The 15,985-nt window shown below is 36.7% G+C and overlaps 3 protein-coding genes across 19 annotated transcripts in view; 2 read left to right on the top strand and 1 right to left on the bottom strand.

The window, feature by feature from the left end:
- Positions 1-4,859, top strand: part of LOC140671401 (uncharacterized) — a 156,416-nt gene extending 151,557 nt beyond the window's left edge. For 14 of the 15 annotated variants that reach the window (XM_072902673.1, XM_072902665.1, XM_072902681.1 and 11 more), the window contains 4 exons: positions 124-347; positions 541-1,660; positions 2,036-2,464; positions 3,001-4,858. In XM_072902673.1, coding sequence (XP_072758774.1) covers positions 124-347; positions 541-1,660; positions 2,036-2,464; positions 3,001-3,642 — 2,415 coding nt within the window. In that variant the 3' untranslated portion in view covers positions 3,643-4,858. Of the gene's footprint in view, positions 1-123; positions 348-540; positions 1,661-2,035; positions 2,465-3,000 lie in introns of all 15 variants that reach the window. The other variant, XM_072902721.1, reaches the window with a different exon arrangement.
- Positions 4,860-6,018: 1,159 nt separating this feature from the next.
- Ptip (PAX transcription activation domain interacting protein) lies at positions 6,019-13,149 on the top strand. Of its 3 annotated transcripts, none has more exons than XR_012046362.1 (10): positions 6,019-6,296; positions 6,697-6,881; positions 7,101-9,466; positions 9,630-10,074; positions 10,202-10,386; positions 10,492-10,733; positions 10,948-11,217; positions 11,392-11,596; positions 11,746-11,878; positions 12,803-13,149. XR_012046362.1 is itself a non-coding variant. In XM_072888574.1 (9 exons), exons 1-9 carry the CDS (start codon positions 6,201-6,203, stop codon positions 11,817-11,819), a joined length of 4,068 nt encoding a protein of 1,355 aa, XP_072744675.1. In that variant the 5' UTR covers positions 6,019-6,200; the 3' UTR covers positions 11,820-11,971. The 3 variants fall into 3 exon arrangements, 1 of the variants encoding a protein (XP_072744675.1); XR_012046363.1 differs by having other exon boundaries at positions 12,811-13,149; XM_072888574.1 differs by lacking the exon at positions 12,803-13,149 and having other exon boundaries at positions 11,746-11,971.
- On the bottom strand, positions 12,827-15,255 carry LOC140663962 (uncharacterized). The gene is made up of 2 exons (XM_072888590.1): positions 14,785-15,255; positions 12,827-14,449 (listed from the first exon to the last, which is right to left on the bottom strand). The coding sequence occupies exons 1-2, from the start codon at positions 14,956-14,958 to the stop codon at positions 12,827-12,829; spliced, it is 1,797 nt and encodes a 598-aa protein (XP_072744691.1). The 5' UTR covers positions 14,959-15,255.
- Between the last annotated feature and the right edge of the window lie 730 nt (positions 15,256-15,985).

The following is a 15,985-nucleotide window of genomic DNA, read 5'->3' on the forward strand; positions in this document are numbered from 1 at the left end:
GAGTTTATAAATTTATTTTTGTAAATTTACATAAGAGAATAATATACACATGGAAGAAAATAATGAATAATTTATATATATATATTTATATTTGATATAATAACTTATATTCAAATCTTATAGGAGTGTCAGCCAGAATTTTTACACGATCTCGTCCTGAAGATGAAGGCCTACATTTTCACCCCCGGTGATTCGATATGTCGGAAGGGCGAGGTCGCCCGCGAGATGTTCATAATAGCCGACGGTATTCTGGAGGTGATCAGCGAAACTGGTAGAGTCCTAACGACAATGAAGGCAGGAGACTTTTTCGGCGAGATTGGTATACTCAATCTGGACGGATTGAATAAGTGAGTAAAGTTCTTCATCAGGCCTTTTCTACGTTGAAATGAAAATCACTTCTAGTAATGACTTCTCATCTCACAATTTGTTTTAAAGAATTAACTTTTTATGAGAAATTAATATTCAAACTCTTGACGAAAACGTGTCTCTAAGCTTACAAGTTAAATTTTTGAGCTCTTAAAATTTCGAAAAAACTTTCAGACGTACAGCTGATGTTCGTTCGGTGGGTTACTCCGAGCTATTCAGCCTCTCACGAGAGGACGTGCTGGCAGCAATGAAGGATTATCCAGAAGCACAGGAAATTCTGCAGAATCTTGGTCGAAAACGATTGATGGAGGCGCAGAGGGTAGCGCGAGCGTGGCGTCGACCCACGTCTCCGGGTCATGATTCATCCGATAACAGCACCGGTAAAAGGATTGTCGACAAGCTGAAGAGCGACGTGAAAGGTCTGAAGAACGTTCTGAGGAAGAGCAGGCGTAACACACGACCAGAGGAAAGCATGGAGCTGCAGCCATTGGCACCGAAGGCAGCTCTGAGGAGACAACAAAAGATTGACGAGAGTCAGGATCTGACATTGCCCAACAGCCAGGAGACACCGGTGTCACCGTTGGGTGCCGGCCTACCGCTACTGTCAAGACTCAGATTGTTGAAGGAGAAAGAGGAGAGAGAGGAACGACGCAATCTAATGGACACGCCGAGCCACGTCACCGAACCTCAAGCACCACCATCTTCAGAAGCCTTGAATCCCACTAATCCGAATTTACCATTTCTCCAAAGGATACTTTTGCTAAAGGCAAAAAACGAGCAGCAAGCCGCTCAAACGGAGAAGGAGATGCCTATCACCAAAGAACATCTGCTGCCAGAGAACACTATTCCTGAAGAGACGTGCACACAGTCCGACGACCAGCCGTCTTCGGACAGTCAAAGTGGTATCGCAACCATCGCAACCACCACAACCTCGCAAGTCGAGACGCGAATATCCTACGCGGCCAAAAAGCCCTGGGTCACTCTGAAAAAGGCCTCGTTGACTACCAATAAGGACAATTCATCGCAGAAAACCTCACCAGCCAGAAAGCTACAGCAGACCAAAATGTATGCCTCTGTCGACGATCTCTCCCCAGAGTACTGTGGCCTGCCGTTCGTCAAGAAACTCAAAATTCTTAACCAGAGACAGAAACTGGCCGAGTTGGAAAAAGCGGTCAGAAGCTCATCCCTCGACTGTGGCGAGAATGTTGAGCCAGAGTTTGACAGTAACCTCACGAGAAGTCACTCGGAGGCCTGCGCCATCGAGTACGCCAGGAAGCTAGCCAAATACAAACAAGTAATTAGTAATTATGTATTTTTCTGTTACACATAATGACCTTTTCTAATTTCATATATTATATCTGTGTATTAACTGAAAAAATATCGTTATCCAATTTTAAAGAAAAATTAGATTGCATGTCCCCCATATTTTCCGTACTTTCTATAAATTATTTAGAGAAAGCATTCGTTGGTGTTTTTCTTATTAAAATTGTGCGAGGAAAACAACACGTCAATGGAAAAATGCAGAGAAAATATTTCTGTAAAGCTTAAATATTTTTGTAAAAATGTATTGAGTAAAAATATTTGTAAGTAATTATAAAAACATTCAATTTAAACCTAATACATTATTATTTAGTATTTAATTCCTAATTCGAGTTATTTCATATAATAGGCTCAACAAGCGTCTATGTCATCGATGGAGCAGTTGTCGCCGGAGAACGAGACGCTTGAGAGGCGGAATTTGAAAAGTATCTTGAAGAAACTATCAGCTAGCAGTAGTAGGGCAAGCAGCAGCGAGACTTCAGCTACGAGCACACCGGATTGGCAAGCCGCGACCGCTGAGCTGAAGAAGCTGATGAGAGCGCCAACGATCGAGGGTTATGCCGCACGGCACTCCAAGCTGTCCAAGAGCGTAACTTTTAACAAATACACGCTGCAGAGCCCGCCATCCGAACAGCCTCTGCAGCCACGATCGTCGAATTCCGGACCCCAGGATCAGCCGTCACTGCCGCCGCCCAATAAACTCAGTTTCCGTCCTGTAGGCAGTGCCGGTATCCTGCAAACGGTATCCGGGGTCGGCGAGGTCATCAAGGCGGGCCTGGTAAGTACCAAGCGCGACTACAGCCTACAGCCTACCGCGTCCTTTGTCTCCTTTGTTCTCGACGGACGTGTTTTGTGACCGCTCTCTCGTTTTTGCTGTCATCACGTGCACCACAGACGCTTGAGTGCTCTTATTAAAAAGAGTCGCTCTCGTCAGCACGAGAGATATCTCATCTTGATGTGTGCAAAATCAATATTTATCGACAGTACAAGTAAAATTATTTTAATAGAAAAACAAATAGTTCAAGAGATATCATATCGATAAATAATTAACTTCTTTAATGTTTTTTGATTTTATTATTACATTCTTTATTAAGAAATGCAGAATTTCTCATCCTTCGTTCAAAGGCATGTTAATTTGAATCCATCAGCCACTAATGCATGTTTTCCAAACTGTTAAACTTTATCTATTCATCGTTGTGCCAGATGTTTAACTATCCATCAATTACTCAACTACGCTCGTAGGATGAGTTCTCATTATCGTATGACACACAGTACCTATCCCAATTAATCATACTGTCGCCTTTAATGTTGCAGGAGGATATGCAGAGCAAATTCATGCGACAGTTCACCTCACTCGAATTGGAGGTCCGGAAGCGCGACGAGATAATATCGCAGTTGCAGGCGCGAATCCAGCAACTTGAGCGAAGGAGGAGAAAGTCGCATGACGAAGACGATTCTTGCGGGGACAGTACTGACCAGGATGCTTCCATGGAGGAGGAGGATTTCGATGACGATTGCGAGGATCATCCCTTCATGCGCGACAGTTCCGTGGACACCGTCCTGACCACGCGATTGCGCGATCGACGCTCATCGGTGGGCTCGAGCTCACGCAGCAGGCGATCATGGGAAGAGCATTCAGAAAAGGAGACCTTGGAACTGCAGGAGCTGCCGAATTCGATAGTGCCGCAGAGATTATCGCGGGAAGACGTGGCAATCGATCTGGAATCGAATAGCGATAGTAGATCGGACGAGGAATTCGGCGTTTGTGTGCGTCGCAAAGGCGACAGTGACGAAGGTGACAAAGAGGACGAGGAAGAAGAAGAGGATGAAGACGACGAGGACGACGATGATGACAAGATCATGCGGCAAGATGGCTACAACAACTGGGAGGTTGCCTTACTGGCTAAACAGCTCGAGGCGAGGAGAAGAAGCGGCGATAATGCCAGCCCGGGCTAGCGCATTAATGAGATTCTAGAAATACTGTGTTACCTCACGAACACAATACGCCCTAACAGATGGTGCAACCCGCTTGGGTCCAGCGGTAGTGCAGCTTTTTGCGAACACACTCATCGCTCGTACTCACAATTAGATTTCGATAATATGACTAGCAGCGAAACTATGATGTAGCTCGATTAGCAAAGCGTCGTTAACATTTCTTTTTTTTTTAAGATCTCTTTTTTTTTATCTTTTTAATTTAGTTGTTTCAGCATCTGTACGAAAGGCTTTCTGTACGATGCTGATATTCTCCCGCGTATGAAAGTAATGTCTTTTTATTCTCTCTGTTTCGTACCTCTTTAATTTTTATTTTTTTCAATTAGTTTTTGTATAATACATAGTTTTTTATCGCTGATATAATTAATTTTCAACTTATTTGGTTTCTCTTAAATTTTGATTTATTATATTATTTATTATATTGTAAATATTCACAGGTGTGCCTGAGGAAATATTATACTTGGCTTATTCACAAGTTATATATAAACATCGTAATTGAACGTACAAAAGTACCTCAAAGTAGCAATGTATCAACACAGCAAGGTTGCAATATACAGGGAGTTTCTTAAAATATGAATTTGAAAATTATCTGGGGCAAAAATCGAAACTTTAGCTATAATGCCAACAACCAATATACACTATTATATCGAAGATATTTGTATCATCTTGCCACTTTATTGGCGATATTCTCTTTTCCTCGATACTCATTCAATCATATTCCTAAAAAGCTGCACCACGAGCGAATGAAGATATTAGTCAGTTGTATGAAACGAGGAAGAATAAATAATTTTAGAAAAGAAACAGAGAAAAAAGAGAGAAATAAATATAATTTAAAATGAGAAAAAGCTTAATGAGAATAAATTACGTATACTGACCAGACCAAGCTCAATATTTCTAGAGTCTTTACAAGATACGTCTATTAAGCAACAAATGACTATTAAAGTAAGGAAAGAGAGAATTATTTAAAAAAATCTTGTACATATTTAGTCGATAATTTATTTATCTATGAGTGAAAGAAAAAGAGAGCGAATGTATTACCGAGAAAAGAAATAGGAGATACGAATATAAAAATTTAACATGAGAAAAATAAATTTTGCTGGATTACGGAAAGAAACATTTTAGATGCTGATATGTACCTATTATGTGCGGAAGAACGGAACATACAATAAAGCAAATGTTTTCAAATGTTGTAATTCTTACATCCTTTATTTCTTCTTAAAGTGATAATTTTTTAATAACTATTTTACATTTAATTTATTGTAATTTTTATTATATGTATGGAATATATATACAAGGTGTCCTGTAATTGGTGAAAAACCTACTAATGGCAGATTCTTGAGATCATTTGGAGTCGATTTTTTCTCAACGAAAATATCGAGAGGCGTCATCATTTGCAAGTTTCCAATCTTTATCATTATATATCTTTATATAATTAAGCCTTAAATTAAAATTCTATTAAAGTAAACTCTATCTAAAATTAACTAAAAAATGTAGTTTTGGTTATTTTTTATTAACTCTAAAAAGTTTAGTTTGTAAAAAGCGCCTTTTTTCAATCGCTTATAATTCGGAAATTATTGATGCCTCGATATTTTCGATAAGGGCAAATCGTTTACAAATGGTCTGAAGAATCTGCCATTAGCAGGTTTTACACCAATTACAAGACACCCTATATTTATTATATATATATATATATATATATATATATATATATATATATATATATATAATAAATGCACGAAATATTTATAACACTATAATAATCTATAAAAAGGTAAAGGCGTATTTATCTTTATATTCATAATCAGATTTAAATTAAATTACAAATATTCGACAAATATCTTAATGTTAATTTTTTTCTTAATTGAATAACTCAATAAATTCAGTCCTCTATTATTTTAATGTAAAATATTTTGATTTAATCTTTATTTGCAGTTTTTCTTTTAAATTACAGATAGATTAATGAATAAAATTATCAAATACGTCGTAATAACGACAATAAGATATTGAATGTACTGCAAGATGGTGGGGCTGAAAAGTCTATTTATTTTTAACGATGCTGTTATATATTTGACAGCGGGCTATTATATCGTCGATGCTATTGTGCGATACAACATTTTGAATTTTGCAGCTCGAATCACGTGTCATCGTAGATGGACGCACCGATCAAGAGTATGTTCGGAAATTCTACTCGTGTGACACGGTACATTGAACTGACCAATTAGGGTAAAGAGATCTTTAATTCTTTTGTCCTGATTCGTCGTCAATTAAACGATACTTTACCTCACGAGTATGATTTTCGGACGCACCCCAAATGGTGATGTAGCATGTAGCGCCACACAAAGCTCGCGCACATAACCTACAATCATAATAATAACAAAAGCGTCACGCAAGGGACTCTTGTTATCAAATACTGCGAAGTCATATATATCTCTCTGGTTCACAGTACGTATAATTTCGCGCGTAGTTTGCGCGCTTCTGTGATGTCGGAAACGTGAGCCTCCGTCGGGACGGGATTCGACAAGATGGGCGACATACGGGCTGGTATCGAGGACTTGAAGCTCGACGGTGCTCTGTTTGCCAACGTCAAATACTACGTCAGCGGTGAGGGCGATCCCAAGGTACGATAATCGCTTCCCGCGTTTTTGTCGGACGGATCGTACAACCGTGAAACTCGCATCGATTGTACCATGTTCCCAACAATTATAATTGATTCTTCCATTCTTTTAGTCTTAAATCGATAATATATTGACTGTTAATGGAGGTTATAATACGAGGCGTAACATATAATTTGGCACAATGTGTCTTCCTTTACATTGAACTTATTTCCTTTTCTTGTAACAATTTTTTATAATATTTAAAACTAAGAAACATTAAATAATTACATATTACATATACATGTTTATATGCTAGATATGTATGCTGCACATTAAACATCAATTATTGTTCAATTTATATATAAGCAATGCTTTATATTATTTTATATTTATATTATAAGCAATGCTTTTGAACTATTTGCAGATTTTGAATCTACTGCAAGAAGGTGGGGCTGAAAGATCCAATTATTTTAGCGATTTTGTTACACATTTGATAGCAGGTTACGAAGCATTAGAAAATGATATTTCTCAAGCAAAAGATATATATGAAATTCCAGCAGTCACACAAAACTGGATCTTATATTCTGTTAAATGCAACAAACTTCTACCGTATCCTTTTAGAAAAGAATATTATTTTAATATTAATATTTATTGCTGTGAATATAAAATTCATACAAAAGATAATTTTAGATTCATCATCGTTAAATATTTTATTGTATTTATAAATAGTGTATTAAATAAGCAATTTTTCAGTTCAGTTTTTAACTAATTTTTAAATATATACTTAAACTATATTTTCTTAACAAATCAACTCATACATGTAAACAGAGCAAAATATTTCTCACCAGAAGAGAATCAATTATTCTCAAATATACGCATCTGTATATCCCAAATAAGTCGAGCAGACAGCAAGTCACTTTGGGCAATGATAACATTGCAAGGTGGCAAATGTCAGCTACATTTGGATAGATATTGCACTCATTTGATCACAGGCAAAGCGAGCGGTGTAAAATATGAAACTGCAACAAGACATCATATACCTATTGTAACTCCTGATTGGGTGACAGAATGTTGTAAGAAAGGTACTCTCGTTAGCGAAGTGGAATATCATCCCAGATTACTGATGTCTCCAAACAGCTCGACGGCTATGATCACTGGATTTATGGATGAAGATACTGATAACAGTGTTGCACAAGAAGAGCAGGATCGGACTAAGGCCATGTTAGAGCAACTCAAGCAACGCATGCCGTGGAACCAGCCAAGTCCACCTGTGTCATCAAGTACCACGCATAGTCTTGGTGCAACCAACACAGCAACTGTTTCTTATTCCACGAATGGACAGAATACCGTGAATATGCAACCGCAACAACTTGCACGATCAGTTCCCTCATCTAGTTTGGGAACATCCGCAAATGTTCCATCAGTTTCTGATCAAAATGTTGTTAATATTAATCAAGCAAATTGGCTTTCACAATCTTCTCAGCAAAGCAATGTTTCTCAACAAATAAAAACTATGCCATCGCAAATGCAACAACAAGAATTATCTCAACAACAAATGAATATACAACATCAATTGATCCAACAACAACCATTAACATCGCAGCAGCCATTAACACAACAACAACTCGCGCCGCATCAACAACAGATGCAACAGCCATCATATAACCAACAACAAATTATAAATCAGCAACTATTACCTCAGGTACAACAACAACAGCAACTAATAGGGCAGCAACAATCATTGATGCCGCAACAGCAGCAGCAGCAGCAAATAAATTCACAGTTACCTCAGCATCAAATAACTGCACAGCAACAGCAATTATTAACTTCACAACAAAAGCAATTGAATCAACATCAAATAATCCAACAACAACAGATAAATCAGCAACAGTTACCGACGCAACAGCCACATTTGACGTCGCAACAACAACAACAAGTGCAATTGGCAACACAACAGCAGCAGCAGCAGATAGTAATGCAACAGCAGCAGCAATTACCTTCTCAACAACAGCAGATTGCGACTCAGCATCAGTTGATCCAACAAGTTCCATCACAGCAACTCGCCACCGATCAAAGACTTATTTTATTACAACAGCAGCAGCAGCAACAACAACAAAAAATACAACAGATTTCGCAGCAACTGCAACAATCTGCCCCGCAAAGTTCACAATTTGTCATAAAGGACGGCCAATTACAACAACAGCCACAAAATCAACAGTTAATCGGACCGAATCAGCAAGGATTTATCGTAAAACGAGAATGGCAACAGCAACAACAACAACAGTATCATTTACAGAGACAACAGCAAATTGGACCTCTGAGATCCGAAGCGCAATGGAATCAACTTCCCAGACATTTGATTCAATTGGACAAGCAAACACATCTGCAATTGCAACAGATGGACACTCAACAGAGAGCCCAGTTTATTTACAAGCTTCAGAAGCAGCGAAATCTTATATTGCAGAGACAGATGCACAATCGTCAGCAAGGACCGCATATTGCTGTTATCAGGAATCCTGGTAAACCAGTACAGTCGACCAGTTTACAATGGATTCCACAAGTTCAACCTCAGTTAATGGGACCGCAACTCACGCCAACTCCTGTACAGAAACCCGTGCATTCTGGGGTACAGCCACCGGCGTTAACTCCGATAAATTCTTCCAATCAGGTCATTGTGCCAACTGGACAGGCTGTTCAAGGACCGCAAGTGTCGCAGACAGGACAGACATTCCAACAGGGACAATTAACACCTCAGCAAATAGTACAGTTACAGATGCAAAAGCAGCAACAAATGGCTAGATTGCAACAGCTGCAGCATCTTCAACAGCAGCAACAACAAGGTGTGCAGCAGGAGGCGCCATTAACGCCTCTGCCAAATAATGCGCATATTCCACCGGATCAGCAACTTGTCGTGAATGCTAAAACAAAAACCGCGCTAGCTAATATGCTAACGAACAGACTGCAAGGCGGTGCTGCCGAAAGTAGTGCGGCTGGTCAATTGAGATTGATGACCGCGCAGCACAGACCTCCACCTCCTCCTTCGCAGGATCCACAGCTCTTGGCTGCTTATCAAAGAAGAAATTTGGGAAATATAACAAATGGTGCGCCTTCAGGAGCACCAATAAAGATGCAATATCCTCCAGTAATGCCGCAGCCCAAGACTCAATTTTATGGTCACAAGCCAGACTTGAAACGTATGTATCTATTTTCCATATTATTATTATTACATAACATTATTTAATAAAGAAAGAAAAATTTTATATAACTACGTAGAAAGCATGATTTGAAATGGTAATTTATTTACATTTAGTATTATATTGCCAACAATATGTGATGGAAAAATATTTGTACTTTCAGTGCCACCAGATCTATTTCTGTTCGGATGTATTTTCGTTATTGTTGAATATGATATACAGCGCCCGAACGAAGTCTCAGTCTGGAAACAAGTTATCGAGAGACACGGTGGCGAGGTAAAACCGCAATATTGCACTCGTGCAACGCATGTACTAGCGATCACGCAAAAACATCCAACGGTGGTGCAAGCTTTACGCGAGGGAAAACGTTGCGTCAGCGCGCATTGGCTTTCTGACGTTGTCAATAAGCAACAACTGTTACCACCTTGGCATGCTTTGCACTTTCCAACGCCGTTCAGCTTGACTGAACTTCCATGTGTCAATCAAATTGTATCGTTTTCTGGATTCGAGGGAGAGGAACGAGCAAAAGTCAAATACATGTTAGAGACTTTAGGAGCCAAGTACACGAACTACTTCTCCAAACATAATAATCTTCTCGTTTGCAGAAGGTATCATAATCATTATTGTTTTATTCTTTGTTTTAAGCTATATTTTAAATGTATTCTTTAGATATTGCGAATGTTCACGTTGTTTTATAAATATTACAAAATAAGTACATGCCAAAATAAATTTTAGGCCAGATGGACAGAAGTTTAAAAAGGCACGCGAGTGGTCAACTAACGTTGTAAATGCACAATGGTTGACAGATTTGTTTTGTGGACAAATGAACGCTTTGCATCAACTCGAGAGTTCAAAGTATCAACAATTTAGTCTGAATAATCCTTTCAGACTGGATTATTCACTTGTGCCTCATCTCATGGGTATAAACATATCTTAATTGCTAAATAGATTATCATTAAATAATTAAAATGATTCTATCATTATATATAATTTCTATTAAAATATGATTCTTTTGTCTTTTGTAGCTGCTTGGAAAATACCAATGGAAATTGCTCAAGAATCGTATGACAAGATAAATCAAGTTAGTCAGGGTCCAAATTCGATCAGAAAATACAAAAAGCCGCGATTGGATGGACCATTACTAAATAAGGATCCGCATCTTTTGGGTTTGGATGAACCGATTGTCGTTAGCAATCCTGATCCTCCACCACCTGATAAACAACCCAGAATATTATTTTCTGGTATAAATCCCAGAAAACATGCCAAGGTATCATAGATAGACCGTTTATTTGGCCTTTTGAAATATATATAAAGATACTTTTTCCTTTATTAATTATTATTTAATTTCGTTTAAACTTTCTCACCCTTTGCATACCTCTACACATACACACACACACACACACGCATTTATTTTATACTTGCAATTTTATCCATATATCTTTTATAATCCAGTTATTACACGTAATCTGTGTGATTTTCAGAGAATTCGAGAACTGGGAGGTGCTTTGGCTGCTAGTTGGCGAGATGCCACTCATCTGATAATGTCGGCACCGTTACGAACAGTGAAATTATTGTGTTGTCTATCGCGATGTAAATTTATTGTCAGTTTGCAATGGTTGCTCGATTGTTCCACGAAAAACACTTTCGTAGATGAAAGCGCGTATATGCTCGGCGATGCAGAATTTGAGAAGAACTTCAATTGCAATATCGAGAAAGCTTTAGCGAGTCCTAATCGAGGAACAGTACTTAAGGTAATTAAATTAGATTCTTTGATTACAATATATAGAAAGGTGATTCTTAATGCAACAAATAGTACAGTTATATTTCATATTTAAATGCAAAAACAAAAATATAATAATATTTTCAATTTATCTGATTAATTTATTATTACATTTTTAACTCGCTTGTATTACGCTTATATTCAGAGTAAGATATTTTTTGTCACACCGAGTGTGATACCATCTCCTTCGGCGATGGCGGAAATAATAGAAAGTGCAGGAGGTACGATGGAAAAGACACGTAGAACAGTTGCGCAGATACAAGAAATGAATACCGGAAAATTAAATTATATCATCATAACTCATGAAAATGACCTTCATCTGCTTTCGGATGTCTTACGTGCAAATATCAGTAAGTAATTACAAACTAGCTTTTAATTAACATTTTATAATCTTACTTTCTTTTTATAAGAAAGAAAGAAAATTAAGTAAAGCGAATATTAAGTGTAATGAAAATCATATCTCCAATAATTAATGTTGTTCTGTTTGAAAAATTTACAGGTGTCTATAGTGCGGAAATTGTATTGGGCGCAATTGCACGACAATACTTTCAACCTGACGCGAATCAAGTTTAAAATATGCAAATTATACATTACCGTATTTTTATCCCTATTATGGGCCTACCAAGTTCTTAGTGAGTTATTTTCGAAACAAAAATCTTTACCTTCAATTGCTTATCTTCAGCAATGGGACAATAAAGAATGTAATTTTATGATACAAAAGAAAATTATTTATATACATATATATACACCCATGATATTCTTCAATTGTAATTAGTATTATCGATATATATATATATACACACAGAGTGTCCCACAGAATTCGCGGACACGGAATGCATAGCGTGATTGTTCGTACCAAAAAAAGCAACTTTTTCCTCAGCAAAAATGTCGACGCATCAATAATTTTCCAGTTATAAGCAATTGAAAAAAACAGGTTTCTCGCCAACTAAACTTTGTAGAATTAAAAAATTAATACAATTATATTCTGTTAATTTAGATAGTTTGCTAACATTTTTATTTAAGACTTAGTTACAGATATATATATATATATATATATATAAAATAGCAAAATTTTGAAACTAGCAAAAAATGATAACTTTTCTCGACATTTTCGCTGAGGAAAAATTTGCTTTTTTTCGCACGGACATCACGTTGTGCATTCCATGTCTGCGAATTCTGGGACACCCTGTATATATAAATTTAACGTATATTTCTAACACATTTCTCTTTGTTCAACAATTTGTTCGTCTCATTCGAAATTTCTGTAATATTAATATTATTTCTTTCTTCATGAATCATCTATACTGTCATATTGCATTTTACACATAATAATACAAAAATTGGTAGATAATGTATCTTTAAGTGAAATCATTTTTAAACAATTTAAGCTAATAGCAAGCTTAGCAATGTGTATTTTGAAATGAATTTAACGGACCTATCAATTTTAACATCGTTAATTTAACATAATATAATTGGCCCATTTATGTATGATTAATGTTCCTTTCTGTCCTTATGTGAAATATCATTCATCATCAAATAAGATATATTTTTTTAAGAATCGTAGAAAAAACATGCTCAAGTTAACTGGAACGGTACAACAAAGCGCCAGCGCCGTAGCCCTCGTAAGCCACATTGTCGACGAACTGTTTAGCCAAATGACGTAGACTATCATCAACACCATTGGCATGCTCTGTCATTTGCAGTAACTGTGCCAGCAGTCTACCTCTAGTGGGATGTGCATTTACATCAACTTGTCCTATCTTCGCTTCCAAGTTCTTTTGAGACAAAAAATTCTTCAAGGTTCTATACTCGTCCGTGTAAATATCCAAATCAGGCAAAGCCTGAAGAAGATCTTCAACGTCAATATTTTCAATCATCATCTCTTTGTTCATCGTTTTTACTTGAGTAACATTAGTCAAGTATGTTTCCAATCGATTGACGCACTCGGCTTGTCCTTGATTAATTCTGTTATCGTACATAGTCACTAACTCGGCGATATTTATCAATAGGGCAGTTTGGTCAAGAAGTCCTGAAGCTAGCAAAGCCTTTAGCGTCTTCAAAACTGCACCCATTGGTCCGCCGATATCCTCTGAAGAAGAAAAAGCGAGAGCCTTCTGCCAGACTTCCGTCTTGACGCTTCTGTCCGAAGCCACTTCCATGAGGAGTCTTCGAATTTTAGAGGAACTCTCTCTTCTGGCTATAGCGGTGAGGACTGGTGCAGCAATAATAGAATTCCTCAGGAGTTGCCAATGCTTTCGAGTATTTCTCAGAATGAGATCGCCGTAGACGCTGTCCACAATATTTGACATTCTATTCTGATGAGTCTGCCAACGCCTGAGTTGGCTGACGAAAGCGAGCAGCAAGTCTCTCCAGGACGTGTACTCGAAGGGCGAGATGGTATCCCATGCGTCCGTGTAATTTTGCAATATGGATAAGAGCATCATACCAGCTTTTGACCTGGAGATTACCTTATCTCTCAATATAAGAAGTGTATAATTTAAGGTATTATTCTGAAAGAAGTTGACAAATTCTGCAGATTCTCGACATTCGGCGGGCTTCCTCAAAAACGGCAACAATGTATTTAAGCCAATCAGAGTTTCATTTTGCAGTAACAGACTCGAAATAGCATTAGCGACCAACACATATGGATCGGATGACACGCTGAAGCCGGTCAATTCACGCTCGCCATGCAATCGCAAGTATTCAACGAGATACGCGATCGATTCTCTTACTTCCGCTGTCGTATCGGATATCCTCAAATTCGCCAACACATAAGCAATAAGTTCGCGACGTGGAGGAATGATCTTGTTGTTGATTAACGATGCTGTCTCGCCGATTATTTTTGGCCAGGGTCCTACGAGAGTCTTGATTGGTTTGCGATACGTCAAAGGCGAGGCTGCTTTCTTCAGCTCTGTTAGAGGGATCTTTTCCAATGGATCAGCCTTCAGTGGTCCAAAAGTCGGTCTGTAGATTTCATCGGCGTCTAAAACACTTTGCGACAAAGATCGCCTGATGAAGGATATCGCTGGCAGGACATACTTGGGCAAGTGATCCTCCATGGATTCGAGAATAATATCTATCTGTTCCGCGATAGGCGCATGCATTACGGAAGGTAAAACATCGAGACATTCAATCAATGAACCTCCGTTCTTCAAGTAATCTTCGATAGTTTTTACGGAATGGAACAGCTCATAACTTTGCTTCTGTGTGAAACGAACGGGAAAATACATCTTATATAAATTCTAGTAAGTTATGTAATTATTTATTATTATTACGTATAAGTTTTAATTGATTAAATTAACTCATATCTGTCGAATTAATTTATTTTAAAAGTGCGCAAATCTGAATTATTTGAACATACTTACTCTTCTGCTTCTCGCAAGAAAAAATATGAAAGTGTCCCTTCCAATTGTAATGCGCTTTGAATATGTAGTCTAGGTCAAAATAGGGGACAAGTATTTTTTTATAGCGCATTAAAATCGGAAAGGGACACTTTCATACCTTTCCGAATTTTTTGTCAGAAGATAAGATTGCTTACCGGCAACTCGTGAAGAACTTTTCCGAGATTATGTTTTAACTGCGTCGCCGTTTTTAATTTTAACGTTAATTTTCTATCCAGGAACGAGGAATATCCCACAGCATCGTCAAGCAATTCAGACGATTTTACAAAAAATCCAAATATATGGATCAATATGCCACAATGAAGCCACATTATTGTATCGAGCTGATTCAATATCGTACTATGTCGAGTGATGTCCAATTCAAGGTATAAAAAGTTTTAGTCGAACATATATGCGTGATCGTAAATAACTTTTATTAAAGCGTGCAAACGCGCGATAATGTGAATTGAACTCTCGCGATCGAGAATCGTATATAAAGATTCGTGATATGGAAAAATTGAATCAAAGATCCTCTATGAAATCGAACTCTATGCGCTCCTAATTTTCTTTTTTTCTTTTATCCATCTCTCTCATCTGAGCGTGACTTATATTGAATTATAATTATTCTCTGAATATCATAAAAAAAATAACAAGACACACAAATTTTCAAAAATATAATTTTTATTAAATATAATTTTTATTAAATTGAGTTTATATGTGAATTTTTTTAAGTATCTTTCTAAACTTTACAAAATATATAATATATATAATTCATGTGTATATAGAAAAATTACATATATAAATTATGGATATAAATTCATATTTATACTTTATAAATTTCAATTATATAGCTTTAAATAGTATATATATAAATTTTCTTAAACAATATTTTTATATACAGGATGTTTCTAAACTTTAAAAAATATATAATATATATAATTCCATGTGTATATAGAAAAATTACATATATAAATTATGGATATAAATTCATATTTATATTTTATAAATATAAGAGTTATATAGCTTTAAATAGTATATATATAAATTTTCTTAAACAATATTTTTATATACAGGATGTTTCCTCTAATTAGAAGAGTTAGAATATTTCTGCTTCTTTTAATAACACGAAAAAATCAAAGGTGAAAATTGTTCGATTAATATCCTGATAAGCAAAATCTTTTTTAAATGTAATCTTTTACGAAATTTCAAAATCATCGACATGTATATGTAAACTTATACATACTTATACACAATGCCTATGTATCATTTTATGTATAATTATATATAATTATATATAAAATGGACAAATTTCGTATATAAATTTGTATAATAATTAGATACGACCATTTTTGTCAGATT

Source organism: Anoplolepis gracilipes, chromosome 1, assembly GCF_047496725.1.
Source record: "Anoplolepis gracilipes chromosome 1, ASM4749672v1, whole genome shotgun sequence".
Taxonomy (NCBI): Eukaryota; Metazoa; Arthropoda; class Insecta; order Hymenoptera; family Formicidae; genus Anoplolepis; species Anoplolepis gracilipes.